The following is a 16,675-nucleotide window of genomic DNA, read 5'->3' on the forward strand; positions in this document are numbered from 1 at the left end:
TGCTGTATTTACCTTGCTTGTTTTGCCAAAATTATTATGTAGTAAATTTGATCGAATACTTTAATACTTATATTTTTGCTCCAAAACTACATTTATTATATACAAGCGATGTATATTCTTGCGTCGTAACTCGTAATGCACGTTCATTGCTCACAAGAATTGAATTAAATCGATAGAAAAAATTCTTTGTATTTCAAGTCAACAAAGTATATACCCAAAATAATTTAGAAAGGAGCTTCCTGGATGAAAGTCTGTAAACACTTTCGTCACTTGTCACGTGACGCCTATTAGATTCTTCGAACTTTCAGTTGCTCTGAATAAAAGCATTTTCTCGATTTAACCCCCGACCACGGTTGATGTTTAGTGAGCTTGGTCTTCTAATTAACTTAAACATCGACTTGTTTATGTTCATCTTGTCATCCCTGGGCAACTGATCTTTTTTCGCTGCCTTGCTTGTTTGACTGAACGAGTGATGGCCGGTTTTATTCGGTTTTCCTTCTTCATCGCATGAGCTTATGCGGCCCTCTGGTGGATGACGTTCCATCAGCCTAACAGCAGGAATGCCTGCAAAAAAAATTTAAAAATATTACAAATTTAATGCGAAATGGAGACTGTAACATGATTCGTTTTATTGGATGTTGAAAAAGTCGTAAAATGTGTGTTTAACTGAGAAAAACCATTGTGCTATAACTAATTTCTTCATGGCTTTAATAGATATGGCATTGCTTTAAATAAAAGCCATGAGCTTAATTATATTGTTCAGTTATTTACTGTGCCACTGAACATTTAAAAATGTTTTTCGTCACATCATGGACAACCAATCAACTATGGAAAACCGACATGGGGCAATACATATAGGTTATAATAAATACCTCTGCAAACTTATGCCTTAATTAAGTAGTAAGTTTGGTTAAATAAGCCTTCAAAATATAGAATCACTCAATTTAAGACAATTTAAGATTTGAAGCTTAAAACGTTTAAATAAATGATAACTGAACAGGTTAATTAAATGATCAAACAAACAAACAACAAATTGTTGAAACCATCCTTTTAAAAATTTGTAAAGAGCCATTTCTCTAATGCTATGCGTTTGTTGTTATCGAACTTACACATTAATTTTTTTTCGTTGAAAATTATAGCAGCAAGTTCTCTTAGTTGTTTTAGTATAGGCTATACTGACGTTAAATTATCTTCATTCCATTTAAAATTTAGCCTTCTTTTAGTTTACCAACTTTCTACATTGGATACGGGAGTTATTTGAAAGTGTTTGTGTGACGATGCTAACAAGATGCATTTTGTTTGCTTTGGCAGCCATTATTATAATTATTTTGTAGTGATTTTTTTGTCAAATCAAGCAATATGACGTGTTTGTTCTACGCGATAATACATCAAAAAGATAGTCAACTAAAAACCAAAGCCATTTTCGTGCTATTTTGCGCAATTATTCGCTGTGTCATCACGGGCGTCTGTCCTCGTAATATATGGTCTAAAAGCATTTAATGTACCATCCAATGCGCAACATGACGTTTCTTTTTTTTTGAAAATGTGTTATGTTTAACATTTGTAACTGGACTTAGAGGTGCTATCGTGTGACGTTATTATGCCAGCAAAATGAAACGTTGGTCAGTTTTAATAAATTTTTCGCGTTTATAACTTACTTGGATTCGGATGACGCTTTCTACGAAATCGTTCATCATCACCGGAAAACTGTAAAGATTCTTCTTCTAAAAATATACATAATTGCAAATATAAGCTTTATAAGTTATACTGCAATCATTTCAGATACAAGCTTAGCTTTTATTTTGGTAAGTTTGTTGTATTTTGTTACTTTTCTTACCTGTAATTGGAGTTAGATTGGTGATATTTTTATCAAAGGTAATTCGTTTTGTTGACTTTTTCCTGCAGTTAAAGGCAATTTTGTTACGAAATCGACAGCCTAACTCTTGACATCGAATGTGACTCTACATTGTTCATACTGCTTACAATTAATGATTTAAATAGCACAAAACAAGCAACTTCACTTACTTCGGTTGAGCAGCCCTCAGTCCTGTGGACAGAAGTGAGCTTTTCTTATTGATTGATGCGGCTGATTTTTGCATTCTACATATAAAAGTGAAATTTTCTACTAGACCGATAAACTTTATCTTTCAACAACTTATTATTTATGCCAGGAGCAATTTTACTCTACCTATATATTTTAACTATTGCCATGATACAGTTCTATGATAACTATAAAATATGGATAGAATATCTGACATACGATATGGTATGTTCCTTCGTGAAACAATTAAAAGTAGCAATAAAAATACTTAGAGTTTTGTGGAAGCACAGTTTTTTCTCTAACTATCGTCGGTTCTTTCCAGGGTCCTGCAAAAATTTAAGCAGTATGCATGCAGATCCGGAAATTTGCCAAAAAATAAAACATTCAGTTAGTAAACATAGCGTTGCAGAAAATAAGTGGACAAAACGGTCCAGCAACTGCGTGTGGGAAAAAGGAAAAAAAGACCAAAAAGAAGATGGAAGCGAGGGGACGGTGTGAACGAGGACACGGAGACAGTAGATTGTTGGAGGATAACGCGCACATCCTCTACACCGCCTATCCCAAATAAAGTTGGAATGTAGCCAGAAAAAAGAAGAGGTATTGCAAAAAATGTTTCCATTGATTTGTATGAAGAGGGCTTTTTGTTTTAAACATGACTGGTAAACAATGATTTTTTAATTTTAAAAATTAGAGAATAAGTTCACCTTTACCTCTTGATTCTGGTTGAGGTCCTGTTTGCCTACAAGATTAAAATAGACTACAGGCAACGGTATTTTTATTTCTATTTGATCCTAAATATCCAATTTTCTGGAAATGACAAAGAATCAAACCCCAAGCACTCAATAAACGCCTCTCTTAACATCACGTTTTACCTCGGAAGATTATTCGAAGGTCTTAAATGGCGCTGATTTTCTTCGCTTGTGCTGAGGGTTTCAGGACTGGCATCGCGACGTAGGTGTTTTGGTGATATCTTGTTTAATTTTTTATTGTCTCTTTCCTGCCAGTGATCAGCTTTAGCTAAAATATGTTGGCTAATGACAACGAGTGCGTAATGTTATAAATTCTTATAAATTTTGATGCATTTATATCTCATATTCCCAGCAAGACTATACTGGGAATTTATAATGAAATAATTCCCTTATAACAATCCATAACACAAAATAGAGCTTACTTACATATAGCACATAATTTTCTACCTGGAAGTTGTTTACAGTATTTGTCAGGGATTGCAACAGAACGAGTAGGCGCGTAAATTGTTTCATCTCGATGTAAGTTCATGTAGGATGCTTTGTCGGAACCAACATGAGATTTCAAGGTATCAAATCCAGTCATTTCTCTTTGTCGATATTTCCTGCCAAAAGCGTTTAAAATGTTGAGACGGAAAAACGATCATCTGTTTGTAGAGAATTAAAAGTTACATACATTGTAGCCACTAGCCACGCAACTAACTATGAATAACAGTAATTCCCAAACAATCTCACTTGATTGGCTGAGTGTGAGTAGTTGAATCACTAGATGACGAGAAATTCTGATTGGTTATTTCTGTGTTAAATCAAAGTTTGCAACTGAGTGTTGGTAAATGCATGTTTTAAGTCTGAAGCAATTTTACCTTAAATATATGTATACCAACAGCAAGTGGCTTTATAATGAATGCAATAAGTATTGTCTCTTGAAAGTTTCAAATAAAAGGCACAGCTGTGCTGTAATACTGTATATAGCATATTACGAGAGAAATTATCCGTTTCGTCGGACTCGAAATGGTCAAATAAATCAAGACTGTATTCATTGCCATTGTGTATATCACTATATTGATCGGCAGAGTCCACTTCATCAGACATGCTATTGATATCATTGTTAAAGGAAGGATTCGACCATTGTACTGCAGAAGGACGCGCTGGATATTGCTGATAAAAAGATGTTCAAACAGTAACAATTGATAATATGCTCTTGTATACATCAAATTATACCTTACTTTATTGTTGAATCCCAAATCTTCAAACTGTGAGTTTATATAAACTCTAACATACATTATAGAATTCATATAGTTTGATATCATAATACCTGAAACGGTTGTGGCTTGCAATCATATGTGGCAATAGGGAGACTATGAAACATTCCTGCTGGTTGCATTGCGCTTGTATTCATGACATCGTTTACTGTAGGTGCTTCAATCATGGGCTGGTAAGAAGGATAATTTTGTTGAAGAGAAAGCAATATTGGATTCTTGAATTCGTTGGACATCTTTCTTGCACGAGTCTTTGGTCTGAAAAAGATGACACAAACATGACAAACACTTGATTTACTAAAGACGGTTTGATGTCGTTGTTGCCAAATTTACTGCTACATCATAGTGTAACGATAATCAGCAACGTATAAAATCTTCTTCAGATTAATTATTAGATTACTTTTTAGACTTTCTTGGCTTCGGGTCATCTTCTATCACTGTTATAGCGTCAGCATCCTCTTCAAAAGCAGGTGATTTATGTTCACGTTTTTTCTTGGGCTTGGCAGCTTTAGCCTTAATTTTTTTCTGAATTTTTGCGAGTTTTGGCGCTTTTTCGAAACGAGATTCTGTTTTAGTCTTTGGTTTTGTTTCTAAAAGTTAGAAATGCAAAAACACTGTATTAACTATACGCAGACATCTAATATAAGTCTCTTTCTAAACAGAAACATCAAAAATCCAAAACCTTTTGCTGGTTTCACTTTTATAGTCTTCACTCGCGTCACGTTATGCTTCTTTTTCCTTAAATAAGCAAATAGCAACAAAGCTGCAGTAATCCCTAGGATAAGAAGAATAACGCTGGGTAAGACAGAAGCAAGAATGTGAGCTTGGTTATGCCAATCATCATCATCCCGGTTATGATTGGTATCGTCTTGATCCTTAGTTTCTAAACAAAATAGAGTGCAATGAAATCGCTTTCAGCAGCACGAGTTACGGTTTATACACAGCATGTTTTCAATATGTCAGTTTTAGAAACGATTGGACGGCATTTACTTATTTCACACTTTTTTCCATTAAAACCGTCGATGCAGAAACAGCGAAAGTCATCTTTTTCCGGCAAGCATGTTCCTCCGTTTAAGCATTGGTTTTCCTCGCAAGGATCCTCTTCTAACAAAATAGTATAGTATATAGTATAAACTAAGAACTGTTGGAATATTTTTATACATAATCTTTTAAGGCAGTGTCGATAAAGACCTAGCAATTTAAGATCAAACCGTCTATGTCTTCTTTAACTGGTTCTTCCTCTACTTGAGGTTCAGGTGGCTGAGCAGGCTCCTCTACTGCAAAACAACGCAAAACGCAATGTAACATATAAGCTTAATAACGATGTAATATCGTTGACCTGTATCCACCCAACACGACCTAACAACACAAAGTGGCTGACTTTTGTTTTCACAAGTGTTGCCGGTAAACTTATTCGTGCATTTGCATTCGAAGCCGTCATCAGATAGGGAACACGTTCCACCATTAAGACAAGGTTTTGATTCGCATGGATCTACACACAAAAATAATCCAATATGTAGCCTACCGTTTCACCAATCCTTTTTAACGAATGTGTTTTCATCGATTTGTAGAACCTAATGCTGGTTTCATAATTGTTATACAGCAGGACTAATTTTATTGTTCAAAAGTTAAAACGGTATTAATTGCATACATTTTAAAGTCGATCAAAACAAATTCATTACTCGCCACTTAGTATTCCAGACAGTCATGTTTTGTATACAGAAAAAAAAACTACCAATGTTTTATGGCCATACCAGGGATCTTAAAAAACATTCGACTAACAAAACTCCTTACCAATGGTACAGTGTGTGCCGCTGTAGCCGTTTCTGCAAATACATTCGTAAGCGTTAGGGTGATCCACACAATGTGCTCCGTTCTGACAAGGGTTACTGTCACATTCGTCAACTTCGATTTGGCAATTGACACTCGTGTAACCGCTTTCACAAGTACAAGTGTATCTAAAAATCGCATTATTATTAATCGGTGATTGGTTTTTGTTATTGGTCTGGTAACTGGTTGACCAAGCCAAACTACGAAAAACGAGCCAATACTGTAGGCCTATTCTACCATCTTCATTATCAACCAGTATACATACAGGTTACCTGTCTACTTGATCTTCACATGAACCTCCGTTTTCGCAAGGATCAGATTCACATTCATCTATATCTAAAGAAGATACAAACATGTGAGTGTGTTTTTGTCATAGAAAGTTTTCACAGCAATACACTGTTAAAAATGACCTGTTTCACAATGATCGCCATTGTATCCGTCTTCACAAGTACAACTGTACCCGTTCACCTCATCTACACAAGTTCCTTCGTTCTCACATGGTGAACTCGAACATTCATCAACATCTGAAATAAGAATAATAATTGATCATTCACTCATTTAGCAATAAAATTAAGCCCATTGAGAATCTCGAAACTCGAAAAAAACCGATAAGTTGTAATGATTTTGCTAAGCTTTAACTGGATAACAGTTTGTGCAAAACCGGTCTTCATTTAATAACAAACGAATATCGACAAAACACCTCATGAAAGCAAATCAATAAATACATCAGGAGTCTAGAAAGACTTCAGCTTGCTGGGATGCCAATAAAAGTCTCACATATACGAGCCCAGCAAACCAAACCTATAATGAATCAACAGAAAACTGTATGGTTAGATGGCGCCACCTCATTAATATTTTTCATTTCTGTGAACCACTTTGCTTCAAGCTGTGCGTTTTGTACGCTTAGCGAAGGTGCGCGTGATTGGTTAATAAATTCTTCTGCTGCCGATTCCTCTGTTGTATGGGCGCTAGAAGGCAGTTTAGCCAGGTATTCAGTGCAGTGCAAACAGAAGCAGGTCTGTTCAATTTTTTTCTGAGATAGAAGTCTTTTATATTGTATGCACCTGCTATGTGTGCTTGCTGGAAAATATGCAGAACTTCAGAGAAAATCGGAGATTGCCTTAGTCATACACCACAGATACCGCATAAGCTATTGCTGACATTAAACTCCGGAAACGCAACGCAGTAATAACTGATCACATTCGTTGGCTCTAAAATTGACGCAACGCAACGCATAAACCATGAATTGACTGCATTGATTGACTGACGGCAAGCAAAATAAAGCAGTGGCGGCTTTAGGTCTAAACACGTATGTGCAACTAAACTACAGACGCAAATGATTTGCATGACCAACAAGTAGTGTAAAGTCTATATAATACGTTAATCTATGATCTACGAGCATTAATTCACTCAATATAATGGTGCACAACAAACGAAGACCACCAGTATATACGATGGCATAAGAACAATAACAGTTCGCTACAATGTAAACCGAATGATGTGCTGCCGTAAATCTTGTGGGAATCTCGGTGAATTTCAAACAACTATACCAATGGACACGGTGCCACGAGATTATAAATTAAAACAAAATATTATGGCTGTATGTGCTATGTTAACTGTTTTGTTTCATTGTACATACAAGACGTATAGATCTATGATTGTGCAACAAGTCGATATTAGTTGCCTGTGTGCATAAAACAAAATTTAAATGCAAAATTATAAGTTATGAATGAAAATCAATCAATCAAATCAAATCAATGAAAGTTGGTGTAATTGATTTAATATTATACGTATAAGCAATTTCCAAAAACCTGCAAAGTTACGCTGAGTTATCCAGAATTTGGTTCCCAATTTGCTTTCAACGTATAAATCGAAAAAAGATACAAATTTGACGACCCAATACGTTTTATCATACCTGTTTCACAATGGGCTCCCTCGTATCCTGGCGCGCATGAACAATCATATCCATTTTCTTTGTCATTGCACGTTCCGCCGTTTTGACAGGGACCTGATTCGCATTCGTTTATATCTGTACAGCATTGGTAAAATCAATGAACTTCAGCGTTTTTTATATTCCGTCAGATGGAAATGTAATGACAAAGATGCACCAGCCAGCCCACCTGTCTCGCAGGTAGTCCCTGTAAACCCAGCAGTGCATGCACAGGAGAAACTATTATCATCGTCGTGGCAGGTGCCTCCGTGTTCACACGGACCAGACTCACACTCATCAATATCTGCGTAAAGTGCATATAGATTAACTATAACAAGCAAGATCTAAGGACAACATTGCAGTTATCACGACAAAACATTTACTACTTATACTGAAATCAGCTCGGTATCAGTTACCTATTTCACAATTCTCTCCTGTAAATCCTGGACTACATTCACACTGATACATGTCAAATTGTGGCGTGGTACAAGTTCCGCCGTGCTGACATGGTTCAACTTCGCATTCATCCAGATCTGTTTTAGGAAATACAAGTAGACCAACGTCACATCAACATGTATTCGCAATGTAAAGAGAAACATTCGTTTTCGAAGGGCTTTTTTAGAGAAATCCAATTAGGAAAACATTGGACAACACGAATATAATAGCTCGCGCAATTGGGGATTTAAACCATTCTTTTATTAATCCTGTCTTTATATCTCCTTTCAGTTGCCACTGCATCAAGTCATGACCACAAATAAAGGGTAAAACATTCATTGATTTTGACTTGACATTAGTTGACACAAACCAATTTTCCCTTACCATTACTAGGTATTGCTAGGTGTATTTATAGCCAAAATTATAGCTTGTACAGATTGCTATACAGTTATATACAAAAGTGTACAACAATTAAGAAACATGTTTTTTTTCAGCAGGACTAAAATTACATCATGGACGGAATAAGTTCAAATTGACCGAAATAATTCTATAAAGTGAGTGACTATTTGACCATAAGTAGGTCAAATACTGTACCAAAGTATTCCGATATGAACATTTCCACGAAGAACGGCCAGACTAATCATTTATGGTTAGGCTATGCTTTATGCTGAAAATATTTTTGACGCGAAAACTGTATGAAACAACAGCAAATAATCAAATCAACAACTGATGAAAACTTTTCCTACATATAAACTTAGCGAGTAGATAAATACATTGCAGCAGGCGCTAGTTTCATTCGTGTCGTGTGTGGTGGAGGAAAAAATGCCTTCCCGACCAAGTAGGACTGAGAGTGAAAGAAAAATTACTACGTTTACATCCAGAGTATAAATATCTTCAGGTATTCATTTTTTTGAAAACTATTAGGATTACAGTAACGGCGTTTATAAGTATAGCTTACCTTCATCACAAATTTGACCAGTCCATCCCGACACACAGTCACAGATCCAACCATCTTCTGTGTCGTCATCAAGGACGCATGATCCTCCATTTTCGCAAGGGTAACTTTGGCAATAATCATATCTTTCAACTGTACATAAATATTAGGATATTTAGCAGTATAGACAAGCAGAAGCAGGTTATTGATAACTGTATGCTATTAAGTTACTCATACGACAGTAACATAAGACCAGAAATGCTGCTTTAAAGGCTACATTGATAAACTAAAAACATATAAACTGTAATGTAATCGTACTATCGTGCCTATACTGTAGTTTAAAAGATTCGGATTTGTGAAATTGATAAAAGAAATACGATAACAGATTTCTGCAAAACCGAATCGGTACCGAATCCGCTAACGTGATTGTTCGAGGTTCCTCTTTATCTCTTGCTAATGCAAAGTTTCCGACGAGCAAGGAAATCAGCTCAAACTTGCCATATTGTTGGAAATGAAAGAAATAGGCTGCGTTTGTATTGCACTTTCGTATATTATCAGAGGTGGGCAGTCGGTACTGGTACTTGGCAAAAAATGTACCGACGGTTCTGGTATTCGGTACTATTCTAAAAAAATAGTTTGGTAGCCTACTTTGTTGGTACTCGGTACTTTTTGTGTAAACGATGCTGCTGCAAATACAATGATGCCCCCGGTAAAGGTTACTCCAGATCAAAGCATATGTGACGTTAATCACTTCCAATTTTACTTGACATTTCTAAATTAAAAATGAGCAACAGATGCTAAAATTAGTATTAAGGATTAATTAACATGTATTTTAGAAACCAAACTTGTTAAAATTTTGAAATTATCACGTGAAAAGTACCGAGTACCGGGACCGACTGAAATTTCTTGAAAAAAGGTATACTATTTAGAGATTCGTTACTTTTTTCATAAGTACTGACGGCACCGGAATCGGTACTGAAAAAGTACCGCAGTACAGTAATTCGGTACTATATATAGTACTGTACCTATAAAACTACAATAGCTTTGGTTTCATGTTACTATAGTACCCATAAATATCCTATAAAATGTATTTTGTAGAATATCTATGATAGTACAGCGGTATTGCTCACCTATGTACACTATATTATATACCCACTACTGCTTTTACAGTCGAATCCGCTTAATTCGGACACCGGATAACCCGGACAACCGCTTTATTCGGCCAAAATGCTCGGGAACGGAACAAAAGTAAAAATTGAACGTAAAAAACTTCTGTTAATTCGGACAATTCTCCGCTTAATTCGGACACATGTTCGCAATTCCTTCGTTAGGTTATGACACAATAAACAGTACTTCGTTCGTTTTAAGACAAGATGCAATTGCATTATGAGCGATTATGGTGAAACAATGACGATCGATGCAGTAACAATCGACAATGAACTCATATAAGGCCGTGCCAGCTTCATAGTCGCTTTTACTTCGGTACAATCGCGTCCATCTTGTAAATTGTACAGAAAAGTTTAGCACAAAAAGTGAAATTGCTCACTAAAGTAAACGAAGACGTTTTATGCCAGGCATGTGCAACCTTTTTCACTGGAGGGCCAAATACAAAATTTTGAATGACAACGCGGGCCACATGATTTTTTCAGAAAAAATTAGTATCGTAAAACGACTTTCCTATGCAGTTTATGTAGTTAAGAAATAGATTTAATGCAGTCCACGACACACTTGTGCGATAATTTATTGAAAAACTGTGAATAATTGTCGATGGAAGATGAGGAAACTAAATTCAGTCAAGCGCATTGCGAAATTATGCAACGCAGCATTGTTGCATTACAAACGGCATTGCATTGCGAAATGCATCTCGCATTGCGAAATTATGCAACGCAGCATTGTTGCATCACAAAGGGCAATATTTCTATACAGAGCGTGCGAAAATTTCCATTGCTTTGATGTAAACTGCATGAAATAGTGATGTCTAGTATGAAGTTCTAACATTTTGCTGAGCACCACGCGGGTCGCACGAAACAACCTGGCGGGCCGCATTGCGGCCCGCGAGCCACTGGTTGCACATGTCTGTTTTATGCGATCAGTGCCAGTTACTGCAGTATAGCGCAGCTGCAATTCATTTATTACGCAACAGTACAGTATTTTAAATGCGTTTTTTTGCCTTTATGCATTACCATGAAACGAACAATTGATTTTCCGCTTAATTCGGACAAAGCCGTTTCTCCGCTTAATTCGGCCAAAAGTGAGCGGAACCAAAGTGTCCGAATTAAGCGGATTTGACTGTATATACATTGGACAATGCAATCGAAAATGTCGAACGTTTTGCTATTAATACCGTACTTTTTAAAAAAAAAACGAATTCGGTCTGAATCTCCTTCCTGGCTCGGATTAGTGATAATAATAAAAAAAAAATTATATATTTAAAACTGGGCTGCGTAAATTTTAAGGTTACTAAAGTGTTGATGGTTGTTATTGTACTTTTTGATGCTGAATCCCAACATTTATCCGTTTTCTTCCATCAGGTCTTGTTTTTTGGAAAATTGCCTTTGAAATTTTTGACAACTTCAGCGTTGAACGTCTTGCGATTGAGGTTTGTGATGTCATCAAAATGATTTAGCAATTGAATTAAGTTTTGATGAAACTTCAGCGACATCATAACATCAACGACTTACGCATCAACGTATTACGAAAATTAATTTCTAATAATCGCCTTGATCGCAAAATTAACGAACTACGCACTATTCACTTCTTTAATTGTATTAATGACAGTCTTAAAAGAGATGTCGGTTCTACGTCATTTTATTTAATTGGGTTTTACTATGCAAAAATGAAACCAGTATGCGCGTGGCCGGTTAGCTCAGTTGGTTAGAGCGTCGTGCTAATAACGCGAATGTCGCGGGTTCGATCCCCGTACTGGCCAATTATATTTCTTTTAATTTTGTAAGCACTAAGATATTGTACTGTATATTTTGTTAAGATCAAACAAGTTTTTTGAATTAACAAAGCATGAAATGCGTCTGAACCATAAATGTAGCCGCGACATACCGATAATGACTTTTGTAAGAATCAACTGACGTCAAGTTAACAACCTTTCACTGGAATTGGTTGATTTTATGGCTCTCGCACTTTTTATAATCCTTCAACATAGCTTTTATAATCCTTTGCATGAAACTATCACACGAATCTTGTGTAAACAAAACGAGAATGCTTGCAAAAGCTTTTGTAGAGGTATTAAAATCAAAAGTTAGCCCTATAGAAGTATTGAGTATCTTGGTTTTTTGTTTTACTATATCCTTGTTTAAACAGTAATGTTTGGAGGCTGTAGACTCCCAAGAAACTTGTACATCGTTATTGTGCATTAAATAGGGTTGATAGTGATAAATTTAAACCTTTGGGTTTTTTTCAGGACCTTAAAACTTTAAAATTGGGTTAATATTCTTTATTTACATTTAACATTTTTTTATAATAACTACTTCAAAGATTAAGAAACTATTTCGTTTGCCACTCATACGACGCACATTTTGTTTGATCTAGTGCAAATTTTGAATGCAACATACTTATAAATGCTAGCACGGTTTTTTCAAACCTTTCAGTGAAATAGGTCCAGCCATATTTAACCATAAATAAGTAGGCCTAAGGATCAATAATAGCCTACAGAAATTTAGCGTAGAAATAACTCATGTTTAAAACTGAGCTATAATTTATAACTGTAAGTTTATTATAACTTATAATAATACAGCTGAGTTATAATTTTTTTTAAAGCGCTATCGAAAATTTCATCCAAAAGCAAAAGATACTTACTATTGTAATGCATCAAAAACCCTTCGTATTGCACGCTGTCATCTGAGACAAACTTTATTACTGGGTCCCCGGTCCCATTCTTTTTATACACTTTATCAGCAGGTCTATTTTGAGGACGGCCACAGAATTTCTCAGGACTATCTTCTGATGGAAATTGTATGCTGTGATGGAAATACAGAATCATTCAAGCCGGTAGCCAAGTTGAGACACGGAGATGCCATTATGCCAAAAGCTCTTATCTTACGTGACGAGAGATATGCTCACGTTCAGCTATCCACTAATCCTGTTCGATTTTGATGAAATACAGAACTTGTTTTAATACGAAACATCACATTCTAGGTTAGTTATTTTCAAACGCATGAGAGAAAAATGTATCAGAAACGACATTTTGATAAATTTAAACTTAACAATTACTAGTCTACCATGTAATAATCAAAGTGTCTAATATTTAGACTTGACGTGGCATGTGAAATTTGAGATTACTAGAACCGATGCCAACAACGTATGTGACAAAATCGATCTTTGTCACGAAATAATAAGTCCTATGTGATGTGGAACAAATCGGTCTATTTTAAATGTTTTGTGCCCATATAGTTGATTGGCTGGCTTTACCCAAAGAACAATTTTAAACAGTAATCGTTTAATCATCAACTGAATTCTCATAAAAAAGGACTCCGCTATAAAATCGTTATGGTTTACTGCCGTATACATTATAATTATATACAGAACCTGTTAGGTTCTGTTAAGCATTTGAAAAATACAAAAGCATTTAAAAAATACAAAAAACACCACTTAAGTTAGGCTACATGAATGTGTAAACGTAAATTAGCTATAGCCTATTTAACTTTATAAATAATAACTAATCAATAGCTTAATTTGCATATTTATAACAAGTTAGAAACTAGTTATAATTGTTAAACTTCATTTATTAGCACAGTTTCATACCTGACGTAGTCATAGGCACAACCACTATTGGTGTCAGATTCGACATCTAGTTTCTCGAATTCAAAAAACACGGTGTCAGGCTCTCTTGCTTCAGTTCCCCATACACAATTTGCATTCGCTTCATAGTTTTCTGGATATTCCGTGTGCGTCAAGTTACCACTTGTGCCCGGCAAGGTACTGCCACACTGAGCTTCTGCTTGCGCAACTATTGCACCTGCAAAATAAACTCTGTCCAAAGAAGGGAATATATATGCGATAAAATCAAGTTGTTTTGCTCCACTTTTCCAAAAATACAGCGCCACATCATACAGTTTTAATCAAGTGCTTGGTTCTTATACCCTGGTCAAATGAGTACTTATTGCAGGGCCGTAGGCTATTAACGTAGTGGCAGTTACCACAAGTCAGCGCATTGAAAGGACCCACACAAGTCATGATTATATCTAATTTAGCTGTAAAAATTTTTCATTTCACGGTGTTGGTTCTTTATCTAGGCTATTTGTGAAACTTTAGCAAATTTTTTGGAAATTTATGCAAGTAGACACTGGTTAGTATTGTATCGTTTATTTTTGTTATTTGATTGTGGATAGCAAAAAATATGGCGCTAGCCTCGTAGACTGGTCAACAGAAAATACGCTAAGAAACAAATAAACAATGAATGAATGGGAAAAAACGACAAAGCCCGAGGGCTTAAAACATGTAAGGCAGTTTGCAGTAGTGCTACAACTGTGGAAGGTTAAAATCAAATTATTTTTTTGAAAGTTGCTTTAAAATAACCTAAAATGATTATAGTTAGTAAAAAATGAAAATTTTTGAAAACTGGAAATTTGCGACGGGGCACGAGCCCCTCAGTTGGTTAATTCGGCGTTGATATACTGTACGTTGTTGCCCACAAAGAGTATTGTAACGTCATCGAGAACACCTCTAATTATAACTGAATAAGCTAAACGACTACACTTGATGTAGAAAGTGTAAGCTAGATAGGTGAACTTCTGAATCTAAGATTGAGACATGCGCGTTTTACATAAAACATACACAGTATGGTTAGCTAGGTAAATATTGTAGATCTTCAAGATTTTCATTAAGAAGGATCCGTACAATTTACTTATATCTTACAGTAGCCTATAAATAAATGTAAGGCCTACATGTTATCGGATTAGTCGATTTTTTTTTACACAAGACTTACTTGGGCATAAATTTTGCCAGAAATGGTAATATAAGTTATATAAAAGTTATAAAAAGTTATATAAAAATAACCAGTCAAAACATTTGCAAATGGTGACTGTATATGTTTACAACTCAATTTTGCTTACCAAGCATGAAAACAAACAGAACCGTCATGTTTAACACCTGTTTTCAATAAATCCACTTGTGCTGATGTCTTCTCTGTTTAAATAACTTTTCATGTACGAATAAAAGCTTTGTAATAAACCAAATAAAAGTAAATTATCTTAACGTAGGGAAATATTATTTGAAGCCTGTCTCCAAGGTTTACTATAAATATTTTGCCCAATTTATGTTATATGCGGTTTCGTATTTTGTTCAGTAAGCTACAAAAGAACACTTCAACACCAAGCAAAAATTTCATAGCACTTAAACAAGTGGTAGATAATTGGCATCAATTAATCGATATTGTTGTGGTAATGTAGAAGTACCATATAAACGCAATAATAAAACTAATTTATAATCGTAAATGTGTGCTTATCAAAAAAAATATTTTAACATCCGGTTTAGTAGAAAATATCTATCAAACGGTACTCCAAAACAATGGAAGGTGTACTTGTATAAGCAATTTCCCCAGTCGTGACCTATCATTTTTATAAAAAGGTTATACCTTAAATTTAGGCTACTATGTAAATGTCTAGACTTAGAATTTAGACTTTCTTGCCGCAATTTTTCAGCCACGGTTAATACAACACAACGCAGTGGGGGGAGGGCGTAAAGATTTGACATATTTTTGTGAAAGTTCCTTGGATTGTGCTTACAGTTTAATGCCTCATGTAAGTTGAATGTTGATGTAAGCTACTATAAAGTTCAAACATTAATTCTGTGCCGTTTGTCCTGGAATTGAAATGTTTAAAAGTTATTAAAAGATGTTATTAAATTTAACCTTTTCTTTAAATTTCCAATTCTTGAGGTTCCTGGGAATGGGATCCTGGAGGTTCACTTTTTGGTAGGTATTAAGTACTATGATTTTGTATTTATTTTTTGTTGTATTGTATTATAATTTTGGCGTTTTTATTTATTTGTATTTTGTAACACAGTAATCAGACAGTACAAAATCAAAAATCATAGAAATCATTAAAATATGATATACAAAGTTGATGGTGGCTAAACCTTGTTTACCCAGTATATCAGGGGTTCTTAAAGTATGGGTCGCGACCCAAACATGGGTCGCGGAGGGTCAGAAAATGGGTCGCGACATAGTGACATAGGTGGGTCGCGACATAGGTTAATATAATATAATATAGGTCTATAGGACATTAAAATGGGTCGCGACATAGGTTTGGGTCGTGAGGTGATCATGAAACTCAGATTTGGGTCGCGCTCAAAAAAGTTTAAGAACCGCTGCAGTATATAGTAAAATAAAAAGCAAAAAACTGTATAAGGTGGCGCTCTAGAGGTTAACTTTATTTTTGATTCTTCTGCACGAACTTTTGCATACTGAAATAAAAATATGATGTCACAGCATATGTCCTGAAATTATATTTCTAATTCGTTATTTACCTTGAGTTAATAAAGAGACTT

The 16,675-nt window shown here is 35.3% G+C and overlaps 1 protein-coding gene and 1 non-coding gene across 3 annotated transcripts; one reads left to right on the top strand and one right to left on the bottom strand.

Annotated features, from left to right (window-relative positions):
• Positions 1–111: 111 nt before the first annotated feature.
• Positions 112–15,402, bottom strand: LOC143449333 (uncharacterized). Of its 2 annotated transcripts, none has more exons than XM_076949486.1 (26): positions 15,241–15,402; positions 13,931–14,144; positions 12,986–13,146; positions 9,200–9,328; positions 8,223–8,339; positions 7,997–8,110; positions 7,792–7,905; positions 6,287–6,400; positions 6,149–6,212; positions 5,841–6,004; positions 5,428–5,538; positions 5,258–5,323; positions 5,037–5,150; positions 4,729–4,929; positions 4,447–4,636; positions 4,103–4,304; positions 3,768–3,945; positions 3,523–3,583; positions 3,238–3,392; positions 2,914–3,058; positions 2,752–2,780; positions 2,310–2,367; positions 2,026–2,100; positions 1,838–1,899; positions 1,659–1,724; positions 112–564 (listed from the first exon to the last, which is right to left on the bottom strand). In XM_076949486.1, exons 1-26 carry the CDS (start codon positions 15,266–15,268, stop codon positions 305–307), a joined length of 3,192 nt encoding a protein of 1,063 aa, XP_076805601.1. In that variant the 5' UTR covers positions 15,269–15,402; the 3' UTR covers positions 112–304. The 2 variants fall into 2 exon arrangements, with proteins under 2 accessions (XP_076805601.1, XP_076805600.1); XM_076949485.1 differs by having other exon boundaries at positions 2,746–2,780.
• On the top strand, positions 12,031–12,104 carry Trnai-aau (transfer RNA isoleucine (anticodon AAU)). Its single transcript has one exon. It is a non-coding gene; the product is annotated as a tRNA-Ile (tRNA).
• Positions 15,403–16,675: the final 1,273 nt, after the last annotated feature.

This window comes from Clavelina lepadiformis, chromosome 3 (genome assembly GCF_947623445.1).
Source record: "Clavelina lepadiformis chromosome 3, kaClaLepa1.1, whole genome shotgun sequence".
NCBI lineage: Eukaryota > Metazoa > Chordata > Ascidiacea > Aplousobranchia > Clavelinidae > Clavelina > Clavelina lepadiformis.

Excerpts from the sequence above, each read along its gene's own strand:
- LOC143449333 (XM_076949485.1), bottom strand. The coding sequence starts at position 15,268 with ATGACGGTTCTGTTTGTTTTCATGCTTG. Across the intron at positions 4,305-4,446 it reads AAGCCAAGAAAGTCTAAAAA|ACCAAAGACTCGTGCAAGAA; the intron begins GTAATCTAATAA and ends CATCTTTTTCAG. Across the intron at positions 1,725-1,837 it reads CAATCTAACTCCAATTACAG|AAGAAGAATCTTTACAGTTT; the intron begins GTAAGAAAAGTA and ends GTATATTTTTAG.